Consider the following 17202-nt stretch of genomic DNA (forward strand, 5'->3'; position numbering starts at 1 on the left):
TGCTGTACAGTAACTATAATACTAAACTAATACAAATACTATAATACTACTGCATATCACCGTAATTAAACAGATTATACCATGTGACTAGATCAGGCTTTCATATGAACGTTTTGTAGGCTTTGCTGTGTCGACAGTAGCCTATTTCTTTAACCCAGCAACACTATGCTGAGACAGCTATTTTGGATCTTCCGAGCAAAATGCTTCATGACGACCATCAACGCTGTGTATCGTTTCAATGCGGTGAAACGACACTTCCAAGCTATTATATGACATAACAGCCCTTTTGGCTATTAGTTGTCCCAAATCATACTGCATATATCCAGTAAGCATGTCAGCGTTTCGTCTATGCGCACACTGTTCATGATGAAGTACTTAACGAAATATGTTTTGAGGTCAGTTTGACTTTTCTTTTCTCATTGTGATTTCGTCTGGGATTTGTGTGGAAGCAGCTGTTCCCAAATCAATATAAAGCACACAATACTTCAAACTTTTCTGTGTTAACGGCGCTTCTCGCGTGCTGCCCAGCACTCCGTTGCAGAGTGCCATCTGCTTTACTGGCAGATTCGCCCTATTAATACAGCGCCATCTGCTGCTAGATATGTTTCACCACTGCCAGTCATTGTTCATTAGGCTAGCACGCTGTAGTTTTAAACTTGCAAAACAGAATATTTAAAGTTAATTTTAAAAGAAGGCCTAAAAATCCTAGATTAGAGTTTGTATTGTATCTAATATACGTCTATTTAGCCTACATGGGCTAATTTCAACATTAAACGTCATTGGGTCTGCAGTGGAGGAACTAATGTTACTTTGGTAGAGTGAAAGTAAGTTTTATAAATAAGGCCAATTACGTGGATACGCACCATTTAGTTTATCTGCTAAATTGACGCCGATTAACAATGCACGGAGTAATGGAGCCCCCATGACAGTAGGTGGCGGTGTTTCCCTGACTATCAGCTGTCCTTACTGCAAAACACAAGAAGAAATCGGCTCCAGCACATGTGGGACCTAAGGTACGAAAAAACTGCGTTTCTCTCGTTTGTCATATTTATTGGTGGAGTTAATCGCAACTGCAATTTACACGTATCACTAAACGTGTTTTCGTTTTGCTGTTGTTCTTTGTTTGATAAAAATGTTCGCTAGCTAACTTTAAGCCTGTTTGCTGTGCTCTCTAGCTAGCTAGGTAACGGTGTGAGTTGGGCTGTCATACGCGAAGCCTTATAATAGTTTTGTTTTTTTAATTTGCAGAAAACGTTTAAGATGACCTCGTTGGCCCACCAGTTGAAGCGGCTCGCGCTGCCGCAGAATGAGCCAAGTCTGCTCAGCCGGCGCGAGACTGCCTCCGTGCTCTTCGAGCCGAAGGACGCCGCGAGCATGGACGGGAGCACGTTCCACGCGCTAGGTGCGACGCGCTACTCGACGGGAGCGCTTCGTAACCCGCGCAGCTGCATTGAGTCGCATCGCTGCAAGCGTCGTGCCCATAATCTTTCCATGTTGATCTTGTACAGGCTGCACGGGGCTTGAGGAGCTACTGGGGATTGAACCAGCCTTCGCGGAGTTCCAGCAGACCCTCTTTAGTCAGGCTTCCCTAAGCATGGAGCGGAGTGTGCAGGACAGGGCTGTCAACAAGCAGCTGGACAAGGGCATCTCGCTCTTCCTCGCCCGCCTGTCCCCGTATTTCTTGCTTAAACCGGCCCTGAAGTGTCTGGAGTGGCTCATTCACAGGTGCCTTTTCACGCACTGCGGCGTCTCGTTCTCCATACCGCACTCCTAAACCAGGCGTTGTGATGTCCGCATTAAAACTGGGCATATTTTGAGAAAGTTCTTATCTTTTGTTCGTGTGAACTGAGAATGAATGAATGATTGAATGAATTAATGAATTGAATGAATGGTTGTTTTTTTTTCCTCTGCTGAATGTGTTTCAGATTCCACATTCACTTGTACAACCAGGACAGCCTGATTGCCTGTGTCTTGCCGTATCATGAAACCAAAGTGTTTGTGAGAGTCATTCAGCTTTTAAAGATAGATGATCCCACCCACAGATGGCACTGGTTACATGGACTTCAGGTGAAACATTTTGTTGTCGTCAAGAGAATGGTTATACTTCAGTGCTTCATGCTTTATCGCAATTTCAAATGATGTTTTTAACTCCACAGTACCATTATTTCTGAATTAATTTATTGCACTAAAAACACACGCCTACCCCCTCAGAAACCTGGCGTTCCTTTGGCCAGAGGTACTTTGCTGACTCACTGCTATAAAGATCTGAGCTTCATGGATTTCGTCTGCACCTTGGTGACCAAGTCAGTCAAGGTAGATCGTCTTTACCCACTCTTAACTTAGCTGTGGTTGACGCAGGGTGCTAACCTATTGCAGCCTGATTAACGCCGCGTCGTATGCGTCCTAGGCCTATTCAGGAGCTGTTCGAGATGGACAGTGCCTGCAGTTGCGAGTGGTTTTCTCGTTTTATGCTGCGGCCATCGTCCCGTCCCTGGAGGCTGTGGAGAAGGTCACGGATTCAGTCATAGCTAAGCTGCTCCCATACGTGCACCTGGTAAGGTCTGATCTTAAAGGGCCTTAAACGGGTTCGGCTGAAAGCACGAGTGCGGATATGTCACAAAGAGACACGAGCATTAAGACTGGGCCGAGTTAGCGGCCAAGCTGGCCCAAAGTCAGATGGACCGTTTGACCCTGATCTGGACATGAGAAGAACTGTTCCTTGACTTTTCATTAGTTTAATCACTTATTTAGGTCACAAACAGTAGATGTAACGCGTTTTTCTCTTTTTCACCCCAGGGTCTGAAATCAGAACTGGTGGATTACAAAGCGGCCACCTACATGATCGTGGCCCAGCTGGCTGTGAAGGTGGTTATGCAGGCAGAGCTGGCGGACTCGCTGGCTGTGCAGGTGAGCCGCTCGCTGGGCAGAGTTCCGGTGCTGGCCTCCGAGGGACTTGCCTGCCTCATCATTCTCCTGCAGAACCAGAAGGAAGCGACGCTCGGCCCAAAGTGAGTTTCGGGGACTTTGTTGACCTCTCGGCCCAAAGTGAGCCACATGCGATGATTTTGACGTCTTTTACAGTGGTGTGATCAGAGGCCGGTTGCAGGTTTATGTTCAGACGTACTTCTGGGTCTGTCGGTGCATCGGAGACGGTTGTGGTAGAGTGATTGTGATCAGACTCTCCCATCCTTCCGCAGGACGTTTGGGTACCTGTGTGCAGTGCCCACTCTGGTGCCAACCCTCCAGAGTATCGCAGCCTCCTATGACATCAGTCCACTATTACATTACCTTTTGCCACAACTCGTCCACTCGGTCTTCGCATGCCACGGTAACCATTTCTACATGCAGGGATTGTGTCCTGGGGCATTATTCTAGTTTTTCTCTTGCTCCCCGCTGCCAAAGGGAGTGTAAAATGTTCTTACCTTTTGTAGCATTGGTCTTCGGTTCAGTTCCCAGTCGTCCTGATGAATATGGAAGTTTCTCTGTACAAGAGCTTCCACGTGCCAGAAATGTAACGTTCCTGCAGTGTCTGCGTTTTGAGCTCGTCTTCATTTGCACACTTGGTGCCTTGCTCCTCGACACAGACGAGCTGCAGGACGAGCGTTCGGATGGCTCTGCCCACGGCCGACTCCTCGAGTCCGTCCTCCAGACCCTTCCCCTCAACAGCGATCTGGAGGCAACCGTGGGGAGGTAAGCGCTGGGATAGGCCCAGACCAGGCTCTTCTGTCCTCTGGTCAGGCCACGCCCATGCCTCTTCAGCGTGAGCCGACTCCCGTGGTAACCGCTGTTTGATGTCCGCAGGCTCCTCTTTGACGGATATGTATCAGCGGGCACGGAACTGTCCTCGAACGGACTCGCCACCCTCAACGGGAAGATGCAGCCAATCGTCAGACTCTTCGAGTGCAAGTGAGTGTTGATCTAAAACTCCCAGCCCAGGGTTCTAGTTGTTCACCCGTGACTACAAGCTGAGGTGTGAGCCTTCAGCAAGAGTGTTGGGTCAGGCTTGGTGATCCTGTATCCCCGTTGGTTGGGCCTGTCAGGACAGTGTTGGGTCGGTGTCACGGTATCCCTCTAACCTTAATCCTGGCTTCTCTGGTAGGTGTCCCACTGCTCTGGATGCCATTTTTGAAGGCCACATGAGTGCACAGAGGTCAGAGCAGCAAAAGAAACTTCTCCATCACTTTCTCTCTTTGACCATGAGCTGCGGGAAGTACCAGGTATGCCGAGAAGCTTGCAAACTCTTCTCTGTCTGTCTAATTACATTGGAGGGTTCAGGACCAATTAGGAGCCAAGTGTTTGAGGTACACTCCTGTGAACATTGGCCTCCCTGTGTTGGACATCTTCTAGTGCAGAGCTGGATGCATGGTCTCTGTGTGTGTGTGTTTAGGTTTTGCCAGACTCTGACACATCTCTGTTGCTCAGTCTTAACCACCCTTTGTCGTCTGTGAGGAACATGGCTGTAGACTATCTGAAGGAGGTTCTCATCTCTGGAAAGGTGAGTGTCCTCATTCCTGGTGCAGTTAGCACACAGTTGCTTAGAGGTTTACCACATGGAGCAGATTTTGAGGGGTGTGTGTGTGTGTGTGTGCGCGCGCGCGCGTGCTGGCAGGAGGGATTTGATGAGGCATTTCTGAAGGATGCTCTGCTGGAGAGGTTAAAGGATGATGATCCTGAGGTCGTGATGTCAGCAGTTTCAGCCCTGCAGGTGAGGGTGCTCTTCTGTTCTGCTGCTTCCTATAAAAACCTGGGTGCCCTCTCAGGAGCAGTTCCGTTGCTATAAGGGAAAAGTTCCTGTTTTTCACACATTCATCCATCTGGACTTCAAACTGCTGGTTAGAACGTTGTTTTGGTAGTGTTCAGAATGGCCACAAGAACCAGATTTGGCTCAGATCATCTTCCAGTCTCCCTGCCATTTTAGCAGGTGTATTTTAAGCCTACCAAACATCAATTCAATAGGTTTTGTTTCCTGGTTTATTCCCCAGCTGTACGCTGACCACGTTGACCCGGAGAACACAGCTTCCTGCCTTATTTCTGTTCTCCAGCGAATTCAGTCACCAGCCATTGGACAATGGTGAGTGTGTAGGGCATGCCTCCATGTTCATAACTTTGTGTTCACATTCCTCCAGTCCTGCATGACGTGTGGTTTTAACACCGGGGGCTTTTAAAGCTGACTGATCAAGGCATAGGGCACCCTCTGCTGGATCAAATTATCAACTACGGCCTCAAAACCTTTAGATAACTAGAGTCCAGCCAGACAGTAATGACTAAGTCTCCACCAATGGCTGGGGCCCTATAGGTATCTGGTGTTGGAGGAGGTGGTCCGAATGCTCGATGACCCACGCCTCACTGCGGGAAGCCCAGATCTCTGTACTCGGATTGGCTGGAAGCTGCTGCCCTTCCTGCTCGTGACCAATCCTGCGGCGGAGTCGCCAGAGCTGCAGCTGGCGCTGTGTGTGTCTAAGACCCACCTACTCTCCCAGCATCCGCTCACCCGAGGCTGGGCCAACGGTATACACACACACACACACGTTTCTGAAGGTTTTAAAGGTCATGTGATCATACGATCATTTACAACAGATGCTCGTAAGATTTCTTAGCAAGTTGTGAACACCATCAACCTGTGTGTGTGTGTGTGTGTGTGTGTGGACAGCACTTGGAGTTGTGCTGCAGAACACTGCTCCAGCAGACGTGGTGGGCGAGGCAAGCCAAGCGTTCACCGGCACCTTGACCAAAAACCTGGCTTGCATGGAGCCGTCGGCCAGACGCAATGCCGTAAGGGCCACCGTCAGCATGACAACCAACCCAAGTTCTCGCTTATAAGCTTATTGCTTATCTCGCTTATGAAGCCAACACTCACGGCTTCATTCCTCATATTAATCAAAATGGGTGCATGCTGTTGGCTAATGACTGCTTTTCTGTGCGTGTGACAGATTGAGAGTGTGTGCTCGCTGCTGGCCCGCACGGCCGCAACAGTGAGGGACAGGGCCGCATTTGTGGTGCTGAGTGGCGCCCTGCTGCAGGCCCTCGGGACCCTGAGCGAGAGCCAGCACCTCCACACGGCTCAGACGCTCCTCGGCCTGCTGGAGCCCGCGCTGAGGACGCTCGCCACGCTGGTGGAGGAGGAGGAGGAGGAGGAAGAGGAGGAGCAGGTCAGCATGCTTCCAGCGCTCCCACACACACACACACACTCCCAGCGCTCCTGTGGTAATCATTTTAAAATCCTCCCTCACAGCTGTGTGGGGTCCCCGAGGGGCAGAGTCCATCCACGGACGCCCTGCTGGCCAGCTTCCTGTCCAAGCTGCACGCGGGGCTGTGCGCGACGAGAGAGCAGGGCCTCGTCCTCCTCTCGCTCCTCCACCATTTCATCAGCGCCCTCAAATGCCCCGAGCCTACGTTTAAAGGTACTGCCAGTTGTTTACCACGAGCGAGGTGTGGCAGGAGCCGGGGGAGGGGCTTGCAGCTCGGGGCCATGACCTTGTGGTTCAGGGTCAAGAAACGTTTATGGAAGAAAGCTTTATAGTTCGGTAAAAACATCAAGGCATTGAGAGTACATTTTTTTAAGTGTTTGATTTTTTTTTGTTGTTGTTGGTGAACCAAACTAGTGTGGTTTCTTTAACACACTAGTAATATTGTAATAATTAGTAATGTAATTTTGCCCCATCATTTTCAGGAGATTGTTAGATTGTATGGTGACCAGGTTTCTTACGCTGATCCGTACGATCGGGTCAGCCGCTAGCGTCGGCAGACTGGGCGTAGCCGTGCGGGCCTTAGTTCTGACGTGCTGGCTGTGCATTTGCAGAGGAGCCCTGGTGGAACCCCGAGAAGCTGGACGCCAGCACTTGCTGCTACCTTCAGCTGCTGTGCCGGCTGCTGGACATGGTGGTGGGCGGGGCCAACCGCGGGCCCCTGGCCCCCAGCTTCAGGGCCCTCCTGCAGCCTCTGCTCCAGGTACCACGCCGAGCAGCTCGCCATGCTCGTTTCCTAGGAAATCCTACATAACTTTGCCTGACATGTTTGGCTCATTAGCACCTTTCCATCTGATTCGTTTGGCGATTTTTATCCCCCTGCAACGTCTGATATGAAAATGAGTAACGTAGCTGGATGCATGCTCAATAATGTAGATAAAGAATTCCCAGAAAGTTTAAAATTAAGTTGGGTTTGCTTTCATACGGTCGAGCGAGTTGGCTCTGAATCGTTGGCCAAAACGCAGTTCTCGCCTGTCCTTTGGCTGTTCAGGTGCACCTGCAAGCGACTGAACACCTCTTCAGGTTTCTGCCACTGCTATGGGTCTACGGCAGTAACCTAGGCGACCAGCTGGAGTTCCGGGTGACACCGTTGCTGCAGGCTCGCGCCCTGTACGTGGGCCGGGCTCTTCTTGTCTCCGTCCCGGCCGGCTCACGCGAGGCGCTGGCCTCGGCCTCCTCGCCAGGTACGCCGCCTTAGAGGCCGACGCAGCCAGGGTATCCGGGTTATTCGCCTTTTTTTGAACAAGCTCACCCTTTTGCTGTCCGCAGTCGTCCCGTCGTTGTTGGCGTGTCTGGGCTGCGCAGTGGCCGAAGTGAGGAGAGCAGCGCTGGCTGTCCTCCAGCTACTCGCCGGCACCACTGCCTCGCCGTACTGCCCCCTGGTGGAGAAACTGCTCAGCGCAGCCGAGGAGCTCATCTCTGACCCATCCTACCTCAGCCAGGTGCCCTGGGCGTGCGAAAACGCTATAAATGCTGTTTGTTGTGTATGAAGCTTTTTTAAAGTTTTTTTAAACCTAGTAAATGACTGTTTAGGAAGTGTTTTTGGACCTCTGGACTCGCAGGTTTAGAGTGTGTGTCTGGGTGTGTGTGTCTGGGTGTGTGTGTCTGGGTGTGTGTGTCTGGGTGTGTGTGTCTGGGTGTGTGTGTCTGGGTGGCTGCAGGCTCTGGGCAGGCTCTACGAGGAGGCGATGTCCTCGGGGAAGAGCGGCACCCGGCTGCTGGCGGCCGTGGAGCAGCTGTTGCGCTGTGTGCAGTCCCCTGACTGTCCCTGCTACGTGGCCACAGTGCTGCTCCAAGCCCTGCGTGACGTCAACGGAGAGGTGTGTGGGACGCGCGTGCACGCACACGCACCAAATGCTGTACGATTACCTAAGCCAAATCATATAAGGCGTGCTTTTGTGCCCCTCCCTTCTGCTTTCCCTGCCAGTTTGTGTTGTCCACGCTCCTTCTGGCCATGGAGCGCCTCCTGGAGCAGCGAGCCTCGGATGCGGCCCCCTTGCTGCCGGACGAGGCCCTGCTCCTGAGCCTGCTACTAGGGAAGTACACCGCGTCGGCTGCCCCTCTCCTGACCCGCCACCCCCGCAGCCTTGAGCTCTTCCTCACGGCGCTGGGCACCTCCTCCGCGCCCCGCCCTGGGATCACCAGCCTCCAGGTCGTCGCCGCTGAGCAGGTGGGTGAGGAACGGCGACCCCGTGCCACGCGGCGGTCCGGAATTCCAGCCGTCGCTGTCCCCGCAGCCTGGCTCATTCCAGCCTTCAGGCTTTAAGCTTACAGGCGCTGTTTACACGGAGCACTGCTGCTTGCGTCGGCACTGAGTGGACACGTCTTCTTCTCCCGCTGAACACAGATCACCAAGCCGTTCTTTGCTGCCCTGGCGGACGAGAAGGTCCAGCAGAGGATCCTGGGAGTGCTGTTTGACGTGCTGGTGGACACCAAAGACCCTGCCTGCTCCCAGACCCTCAGTAGCGTCTTCAAAGGGGTGAGGGGTCAGCTCCTAATGGAAACTTAGCTAGCCGAGGGCCACAGTGGCGAGACAAAAAACCACCACCGCCCCTAGAGTCCGAAGAAGAAACCTCAAGAGGAACCGAGACTCAAAGGCAGAGCCCAATCCTCCTTTGAGCAAAATGAGCATTAAGCAAAAAAAAAAGATGACTGACTAACGATTAGGGATGAGGGAGAGAGTTATCGTAATGACTAAGCAGTGGAATATGAAGAGTGGATAACATTGGTGATTTGGAAGGAGTTGCGCCAAATCCATGCTGGCTATGAGAGCTTAGGAGTGGTTATGACTGTGGTGCTTTGCAGATAACTGTAGATGCAGAGCTGGTGTCTAACGAGCTGACTCCCACGAACAAGCCCAGAGTGTCGGCAAGCGTACAGCAGACCCGCCGAAGCAAGCTGCAGCTCAAGTAAGCGACCAATCACAGCGGGCCCGAGCTCTGGTTGGGCCCCGGCCTGGCCTGACCCCACCCAGGACCCGCATGGCCTAATCAGGCGCCCAAACCCAGGTTAAGCCAGACTACAATAATAGTAATGTCCTTTTTCTTTCCTCTCCCCATAAGGAAGGCTCTGGATGCCACACCTGAAGAGGGCGCCGTGTCATGGCCCAGGGTCACCCTCATCCTCGAGCTCCTCCAGCACAAGAAGAAGCTCCGGCGGCCTCAGATGCTGGTCCCAACGCTGTTCAACCTTCTAGCCAGGTAGAGCTACAGACAACCCCCCCATGCGCCGAGACTTGGAGGAGCACGTCTTCCTAGAATTCCCTACACATCAGCGAGCACGTACAACTAGTCTCCATTACCTTTTGGTGTTTTAGATTTTTCATTTAGGATTTACTGGTATTCTACGATGAATGAGATTTCTGTGTTTTGTTTTTCCTCGTAATGCTCTGAGGTTTCTCTGGGTTACACGCACGATGGTTTTCCTGGGCTGTAGTGACCTTGCGTTGGGTTGCGCGCGGGGCCGCTTCACCCCGCCGTTTGTGTGCAGGTGCCTGGAGGCGTCGCTGGAGCAGGAGAACATGGAGTACACCAAGCAGCTGCTGCTGAGTGTTCTCCTCAACGTGTGCCAGAAGCTCTCGCCGCATGGAGGCGCCGTCAGCAAGGGTAGCTGCCCCCGCCCCCCCGCGCCTCCATTACCCCTGCGTGCACATGCCCTACACCCCAATATATGGGGTATTAATATATACCCCTGATCTCCTTACGTTGCAGACGTGCTGGATGAGGACAAGTTCAGCGTGGAGCTGGTCGTGCAGTGCGTGCGCACGTCTGTCGTTCCTCAAACGCACCACCACGCGCTCCTCCTGCTCAGCACCGTGGCCGGAATCTTCCCGGTGAGTCCCTCAGCGTGCGCGCGCACTCCCGCCCCCAAGCCCGGCTGACCGCCTCTTCTCCCTTGCCCCGCAGGAGAAGGTCCTGCACAACGTCATGGCCATCTTCACCTTCATGGGGGCTAACGTCATGCGCCTGGACGACTCGTACAGCCTGCAGGTCATCAGCAGGACCGTGCAGGCCGTCATCCCCGCCCTCATCCGCGTACGTTTACCGCCGGGTTGGGTTTTGTAAAGCGGAGCAAAGCCTGTTAAAGCAACGGGAACACCGCTATTCCGGTACCTGTTCAGAATGGCTGAGAGCTTCACTGCCGAGGTCTAAGTGGTTTAAAAGGCTGTTTTTTGTTCGTTTTTTTCCTAATTTGCTATTTGAGTGAAACTTCCGTTAAGATCATTTGCATAATGATTTAGATCTGTGGTTGTGGTGGTGGTGGTGTTGTTTATTATAATTTTGCAGTGTAATTCCAGTAGTGATGTTTTATAGGAGTCAGATTTCGATTTGGTGTCTCCACCCTCGCCAGGCTCACGAGGGGGCAAGTGCCAGCTCGCAGGCGGCCACCGAGGCAGCGGTGACCCGTCTCCTACGTGTCTTCGTCGACGCCCTGCCCCATGTGCCCGAGCACAGGCGACTACCCGTCCTGCACCAGCTGCTGTCCGCACTGGGGCCCGCCCGCTTCCTTTGGGTCCTACTGCTCCTCCTGTTCGAGCAGCACACCGGCACCTCCAGCTCCCGCGCCGCATCTGAGAAGGTACGTGGGCTTCACAATCTCCGCTCCGCTTGCCTCTCGGCCTCGAGCACTTCCACAGCGTTGCTGAGAGAGAGTACAAGCCCCGCCTTTAACCCATTCTCTGGTCCTTCCTGGGAATGGACTAGATTCTATATCCCAGCTAACAACACACCTGATCCAACCAATCAGGAACACAGAATACCTAGTACGATTGATCTGGGAACTGAGTTAAAGCATGTACAATGCCGCAGACGGCTATTTGTGGAGGGACATCTGTGCCTTCCATCGGTAATCTGGTCCAAGATTGTCAGAGAGCTAGCCTTTTAGGTTCTTGGGAGCCTCTGAAGTCTTTGTCCATGTTTGTCCAGGAGGCGGCTCTGGAGCAGGACCAAGAGTTCTGGGTCTCCGTGTGTTGCGAGTTTGAGGTGCAGGAGCAGCTCACCTCCTTCATCAAGATCCTGCAGTTCCTCATGGCCCTGCCCAAAGACAAAGAGCAGGGTAAGGGCTCCGCCCACGAGGTCTGCCATCCCAAGCACAGATTGAGTTGGTTTCTTAATGTATCAAATAAACACGTCGCCTCGTTCGTGAAGCCAGAGTTGGCTTTTCAATTCCTATTTTACGCCATCTTAAATGATGGAATGAACAAATTCAGTAAGAGGCCATTAAGGTGGGGCAGAAAATGTGAGTAAGGTAACTGTTGTGCATCACATTTCAGTTGGAACATAAGTTTGTGAAAGAAGCCAACAGCCTCATGCTTGGTTCAGCTGAAGTGCTGTTTGATGTTGGAAAATATCCCTAAACACATAAATTTTTATGTTAAAACGCCTTGGGTCTCGCGTACAGCGGGTTGTTTTCGGAACTGAAACACGTTGTCTGGAGACTTGTGTTCCTGCATCGCCTGTAACATTTTTGGATGCGTGTCGTGCATCTCCTGCTGTGCTCCCGTAGTCCCGGAGCGGAAAGGCGCAAGGGCGGGGAAGCGGGAGGAGAGCGTCGCTGATCTGATCTTCAGCGTGGAGGCACACAGCGGGAAAGAGCTCCGTCATTTTAAGTTCCTCGCCCTGTCCTTCATGGGCCAGCTCCTGGCCTCCGGGGGATTTGTGGGGAAGGTGAGCCCGCTGCCGCCTTGTCGCACACCAAACCCCCCAGCGTCTTAACCCCTGACCTGTGCTCCCCAAAAGACCTGTGAATCTCAACACTTCGTGTTTGTCCCGTTCAGGTGGTCGATTGTGCGGACTTGACAGGTCACGCCCTGCAGGAACTTCAGCAAAGGTGAGAGGCCTTTTAAGGTTCCTTGTTAGACACCACAATAGCTTATTGGTTAAAAAAAAAACAAACACAAAAAAACATTTGTGACGTCTGCCTTCAGCCTCTTGGAGGAGACACTGCGATACATCCACGCCGTGGCCCTGTGTGTGGAGCAGAACTCGGAACAACCCACCGCCAAGTTTTGGAGGGCGCTGCTCACCAAGTCCTACGACATCTTGGACAAGGTAGGGCCAACCTTGCTGTAGAACCTTCTAGACATGCTTTAAATCTTGGCCGCGGTGGGGTGTGTTGTCGTTTCATGTTTCACATATTCCTTGGAAGGTCAACGCCCTGCTGCCCATGGACACGTTCATCACGGTGGTGCGGGGGCTGATGGGTAATCAGCTGCCGTCGGTGCGGAGGAAGGCACTGGAGCTGCTCAACAACAGGCTGCAGCACAGAACCCAGTGGGAGGAGCCACAGGTGCAGACAGACACGCCCTCCGACAGGCTTCCTGCTTACCTAACTCTTACCTGAAACGAGTTGCAACCAGATGGATGACCTCCCGAGTCCGTTTACATCCCAGGTGGCCATGCTGCTGGAGCTGATCGGAGACCTCCTGAGCATCGTGGATCGGCACCGCGCCCAGGCCAGCTGCCAAGAGGAAGAGGAGCAGGCCATTAATAGGCAGACAGCCCTCTACGGACTCAAGCTGATGTGCCGCAGTTTTGGCGCCGGCCACCAGGAGGCGTTCTTGCCGGTGCTGAGCCGGACGGTGGAGCTGGTGGCGAACCCCGAGGAGGAGAGGAATGTTATGGGCAGCGCGCTGCTATGCGTGGCCGAGGTCACGAGCACGCTGAAGGCCCTTGCTATCCCCCAGATACACAGGTATGGAGGGAGCCCCTTGACCTGGGTCACCATGGTAGACCACTAACCCCTTGTGCAGGGAGTTCCAGAACAGGCTACTAACCCCTAATGCAGACAGTCCTCGTCCAGAATGAGGCACTACTGATCACCTCACTGTACAGGTTTTCCACTCCACGAATGATGTGCTACTAATCTCTGACCTGACCTACAGTACTCTTCTGAAATAGAGTAATCTCCAAGATATTAAATCCTCCCATCAGAATTATGTACTAGTACTCCTGGTCTGGTTGTGTTTTTGCTGTAACTCTAGGTTTCTAATCTAGTAGGATGTTAGTGTGCACGCTTCTGGAGTTTTTAGGGTGCGAGATGCAGACATATTTAGGGATTTGCGTCTTGCTGCTAATTTAACTGGGGTTTTAATGGCCAGGAAGGTAGAGATGACCATGTATTTATTTAACCTTGTTTATATACTGTGTGCGCGCGTGTCAGGTTGATGCCGGCAGTGTTGCAGGCCCTGAAGGAGCGTAAGGAACTGTTGTCTAATGAGGTGTACCTGCTGAGTGCAGTCACAGCCTTACAGAAAACAGCAGAAACTCTGCCTCACTTCATCAGCCCCTACCTCGAGGGTACTGTATCGCAGGTAACACACACACACACTCCAGCCCAGTGTTTCATTTGCTCTGGGATTTCAACTTCACAGTAACATCATTCCTGTACAACAACGCGTTACCGCCTCCCCTCCTCCACCGTCGCGCCGCAGGTGTCGCGTCTGACGCGGGTCGCCGAGCGCCTTCCCTCCTGCCCCCAGCTCACCGCGAGGCTCGCTTCCCTCAGCTCAACGCTGGCCACCAAGGTCTCCTCCAGGGTCCTATTACCCACCATCACCAGGTGCTACAGTAGTATGGTGGACTCCCAGAAGGTGTGTGCGTATGTGTGTGCGTGATTATACCGTTTGCAGAAATGGAAAGGCCTCAGTCCTGCTTTGAGGCTTTTTGTTCTGTATGAAGACCTGATTGATGATGATGATGATGATTAAATGTAGCTGTGGTTGGTGTTGTTTTGTGTAAATCTATATTTTAATGGAAATCCATTGTCCACAACCTTGGTTTGAGAAATGTATAGTATTAGTGATTCAAAGCGTGCGCGCGTGTGTCCTGCTCTCTCGTTCAGAGCCGTCTCGGCCCCCTCCTGAACATCCTGAAGGAGCACATTGGTCACATGGAGAAGGATCAGCTGGCCTCCCACCAATCAGAGCTCAGTTCCTTCTTCCTCTCTGCTCTCGACTACCGTGCCAAGCACTGCCAGGTAACCGTCCTGCCCAAACGTGATTCCAGCAGTCTGAGAAGTCGTCTTGTACTTCCATGGCAGCCGCTAACGAATAAGCCTTGGAAACATGCTGACTCTCATGCCTGGTCTGGTCGGACAGGGAAACCTGGAGAAGACGGCGGAGATCGAGGGTTATGTCATAGACTGCCTACTGGTGATGGTCATGAAGCTGTCCGAGGTCACGTTCAGGCCACTGTTCTTCAAGGTATGAGGAAGCTCCAGCGGCCACGGTGGGCCGGTACTCCATAGCCACCTTCAGTCCAGATAGGCATCTGTGACCATGCTCAGATTAACAACAAAGCCCACATCTGCTGAGTTAGTCCCAAAAGAAAAGCCATTTCTTTAGTAACGGGGGAGTTCTGACCATCTCATGCTATTCTTCATCAGCTGTTCAACTGGAGCAAGACGGAGGGGGCATCCAAAGAGCGCATGCTGACCTTCTGCAGGCTGGCCGACCGCCTTGCAGACAAGCTGAAGGGCCTGTTCGTGCTGTTCGCTGGGCAGCTGGTGAAACCGTTCTCGGACCTTCTCCGCCAGCTCAACGCCACGCTCACAGGTAGGCCTGCCTCATGCATTTCTGACCAAAAGCACCAACAGCAGGTGATGTTTGCTAATTTTCGGTTGATGGTGCATATCGGTGCATGGTCACCTGCCCTCAGGCTGCATGGGCAACTGTGATTGGTCAGAACACTGAGCATTCTGTAAGATGGGATTGGTCTGCGGTTGCGACGTCTTGCTGGGAGTGACTGTGATTCTTACAGTCGTGCACCAGAGGTATATCTCTACCCTACAGGAGCGTACCAAAGGCTTGTGGATCGCAGTACTGCAATTAGTTGTCCGCTTCTTTGTCTGGTGCCTATTTTAGATGACGTCTTCTTCACCTCGGAGAATGACGACGACGATATCGATAATGATGGTGAAGAAAGCAATGTGCAGAAGAGCTGTCTGCTGCTGGAGTACATGTTGGACTGCCTGCACAAGATCTTCCTGTACGACACACAGCGCTTCCTCAGCAAGGAGCGAGCAGATGCTCTCCTGGGCTCCCTAGTGGATCAGGTGGGTATGACGGCCAGTCCAGACACTAAAAATAGACGACTTTGGAACTTCAGAAGCTCAACCTGCCACTGTACTGTACCTTACACTGTAGAACCAGAGTAGCACACAGTCACAATCAGCATAAAGCGATGTTGCTTCAGAACAGTGGGCAGGTACTTCCAGGGTGTGTCAATTACTGCATGTTATTATGCAACGTTATCTACTGTCGGCACTCAAAGCCTAATTGTCAAATTGGAAACTCTAGTGTAACACGATCTCAGACATTATGCCAAGAAAGACCAAATATTCACCAGGGTTCTTGGTACAGTTGTTTTCGTGACCCAGTTGAACATTCACAGATGCGTCAGTTCACTGCTCTCCAGCTTCCGCTGATGTGGCGTCCTGCTGTTGGGTTCGCCTTGGCGAGGCTTTTGACGATGCGTTGGCCTGTTTGCAGTTGGAAAACGTGCTCGGCGGAGAGGATGTGTACCAGACTCGCGTCATCAAGCACCTGGTGCCATGCATCGCTCAGTTTGCCGTTGCCATGGGCGACGACTCGCATTGGAAGGTCCTGAACTACAAGATCCTGCTGAAGACACGCCACAGTTCTCCCAAGGTAAAACGGGGCCGAAAGGCTGCCCAGAGTACACCCAACCCCCCCCCCCCCCCCCCCCCCCCGGCACGTGCACACCACACACACGCACATTCTCACTTCTGTCACTTTTTCTGTTTCACCAGACAACTTTTTTTTTTTTCCAAAAAAAAAAAAAAAAAAAAAAAAAGGTCAGCTAAACAGCGTAACTGTAAACTGATACGGGAAACATGAGAACCAAGGAAACATGAGTGTCAAGCGCTGTGGGCTGATGGCATGTGTGTTCATGCTCCTGTCGTCTGGTACAGGTTCGCTTCTCTGCTCTGGTAATGATACTGGAGCTGGCTGGAAAACTGAAGGAAAACTACATGGTCCTCCTGCCAGAAACAGTTCCGTTCCTGGCTGAACTCATGGAAGGTAGGCTGTGCGTGCAGACACTGTGTGCGCGTGTGTTCATATGTCTCGCGCCAAATGTCGTCCTGCGCATATTTAGCAGTAGACGCTCGTGTGCAAGACCACCTTGCCCCTTTAATTCCGGTGTCTGTCATTTAACCCCAAGCGTTGATGCAGTGGTCTTTTTAAACATTCCCTCCTAACCTCCGAGTGTCTCAAAGCATCAACATGCAATGACGTCTTCTTGTAGATGAATGTGAAGAGGTGGAGTACCACGTTCAGAACGTCATCCAGGAGATGGAGACCATCCTCGGAGAATCCCTGCAGAGCTACTTCTAACGCCAGCACTGGGGTACTCGGCTCCGCCTGCTTCCCCTCTGCCTGGCCGAGCAGAAGCGTGACTCCTACTCCGTGGAGTCCTGGCCCAGGCCGGACCGAAGCGTGATCGTGGCTGGATTGATCTCGGCAGGTTTACACATTAATTGTCTCATTTTGCACAAATGATCGAGTCATGAATGAGCTGGCGAGTCCAAGGCACGGACTGACCGGTGGACTAGAGATCAGAGTCCCTGCCTGTCTGTACGGTCACCTTCTCTCAGACATTCAGAAAAGATTATTTTTAACCCCCAAAACCTTGTCAAATGCTACCGATGTAAGAACAATGTGTTCACTGTATTCCTAGTTTGGATTTTCATTTTTTTATATAAAAAACTTTATGCATTGAAGATTGATATTTTCTTTTGATACATTGTATTGTTCTATGGACGTCTACCTGTGGCAAAATGTATCTTGATGATTAAAACAATGTCATACTGGATACTTAAACCCTGTTTTCTCCATTATGTTACACAATGATTATGATTATTTTTAAACATGGCCTTGTCAATATTCTACATCTAAACTGATGGTGTGTAATGAGGTAGACAACCACCAAAGGTG

General features: G+C 51.9%; 1 protein-coding gene across 1 annotated transcript; it reads left to right on the plus strand.

Moving 5' to 3' along the window:
• The first annotated feature begins 879 nt into the window (after positions 1–879).
• On the plus strand, positions 880–17088 carry heatr1 (HEAT repeat containing 1). Its single transcript, XM_035533253.2, has 45 exons — positions 880–1013; positions 1249–1402; positions 1509–1725; positions 1926–2067; positions 2212–2313; positions 2408–2554; positions 2797–3008; positions 3198–3328; positions 3585–3690; positions 3802–3906; positions 4100–4217; positions 4388–4495; positions 4610–4705; positions 4983–5071; positions 5297–5508; positions 5651–5772; positions 5931–6149; positions 6233–6401; positions 6800–6948; positions 7237–7429; positions 7515–7687; positions 7907–8065; positions 8173–8415; positions 8593–8724; positions 9051–9154; positions 9308–9445; positions 9735–9850; positions 9956–10077; positions 10151–10279; positions 10596–10823; positions 11171–11300; positions 11751–11911; positions 12022–12074; positions 12172–12295; positions 12393–12533; positions 12637–12938; positions 13407–13557; positions 13678–13836; positions 14088–14222; positions 14344–14448; positions 14631–14799; positions 15109–15299; positions 15736–15894; positions 16179–16287; positions 16514–17088. Exons 2-45 carry the CDS (start codon positions 1261–1263, stop codon positions 16600–16602), a joined length of 6501 nt encoding a protein of 2166 aa, XP_035389146.2. The 5' UTR covers positions 880–1013; positions 1249–1260; the 3' UTR covers positions 16603–17088.
• Positions 17089–17202: the final 114 nt, after the last annotated feature.

This window comes from Electrophorus electricus, chromosome 15, assembly GCF_041902795.1.
Source record: "Electrophorus electricus isolate QZ-2024a chromosome 15, ASM4190279v1, whole genome shotgun sequence".
Classification (NCBI taxonomy): domain Eukaryota; kingdom Metazoa; phylum Chordata; class Actinopteri; order Gymnotiformes; family Gymnotidae; genus Electrophorus; species Electrophorus electricus.

Coding starts and splice junctions, on each gene's coding strand:
- heatr1 (XM_035533253.2), top strand. CDS start 1,261: ATGACCTCGTTGGCCCACCAGTTGAAGCGGCTCGCGCTGCCGCAGAAT. Junction 10,280..10,595: donor TCATCCCCGCCCTCATCCGC/GTACGTTTACCG, acceptor CACCCTCGCCAG/GCTCACGAGGGGGCAAGTGC. Junction 15,300..15,735: donor TGGGCTCCCTAGTGGATCAG/GTGGGTATGACG, acceptor GCCTGTTTGCAG/TTGGAAAACGTGCTCGGCGG.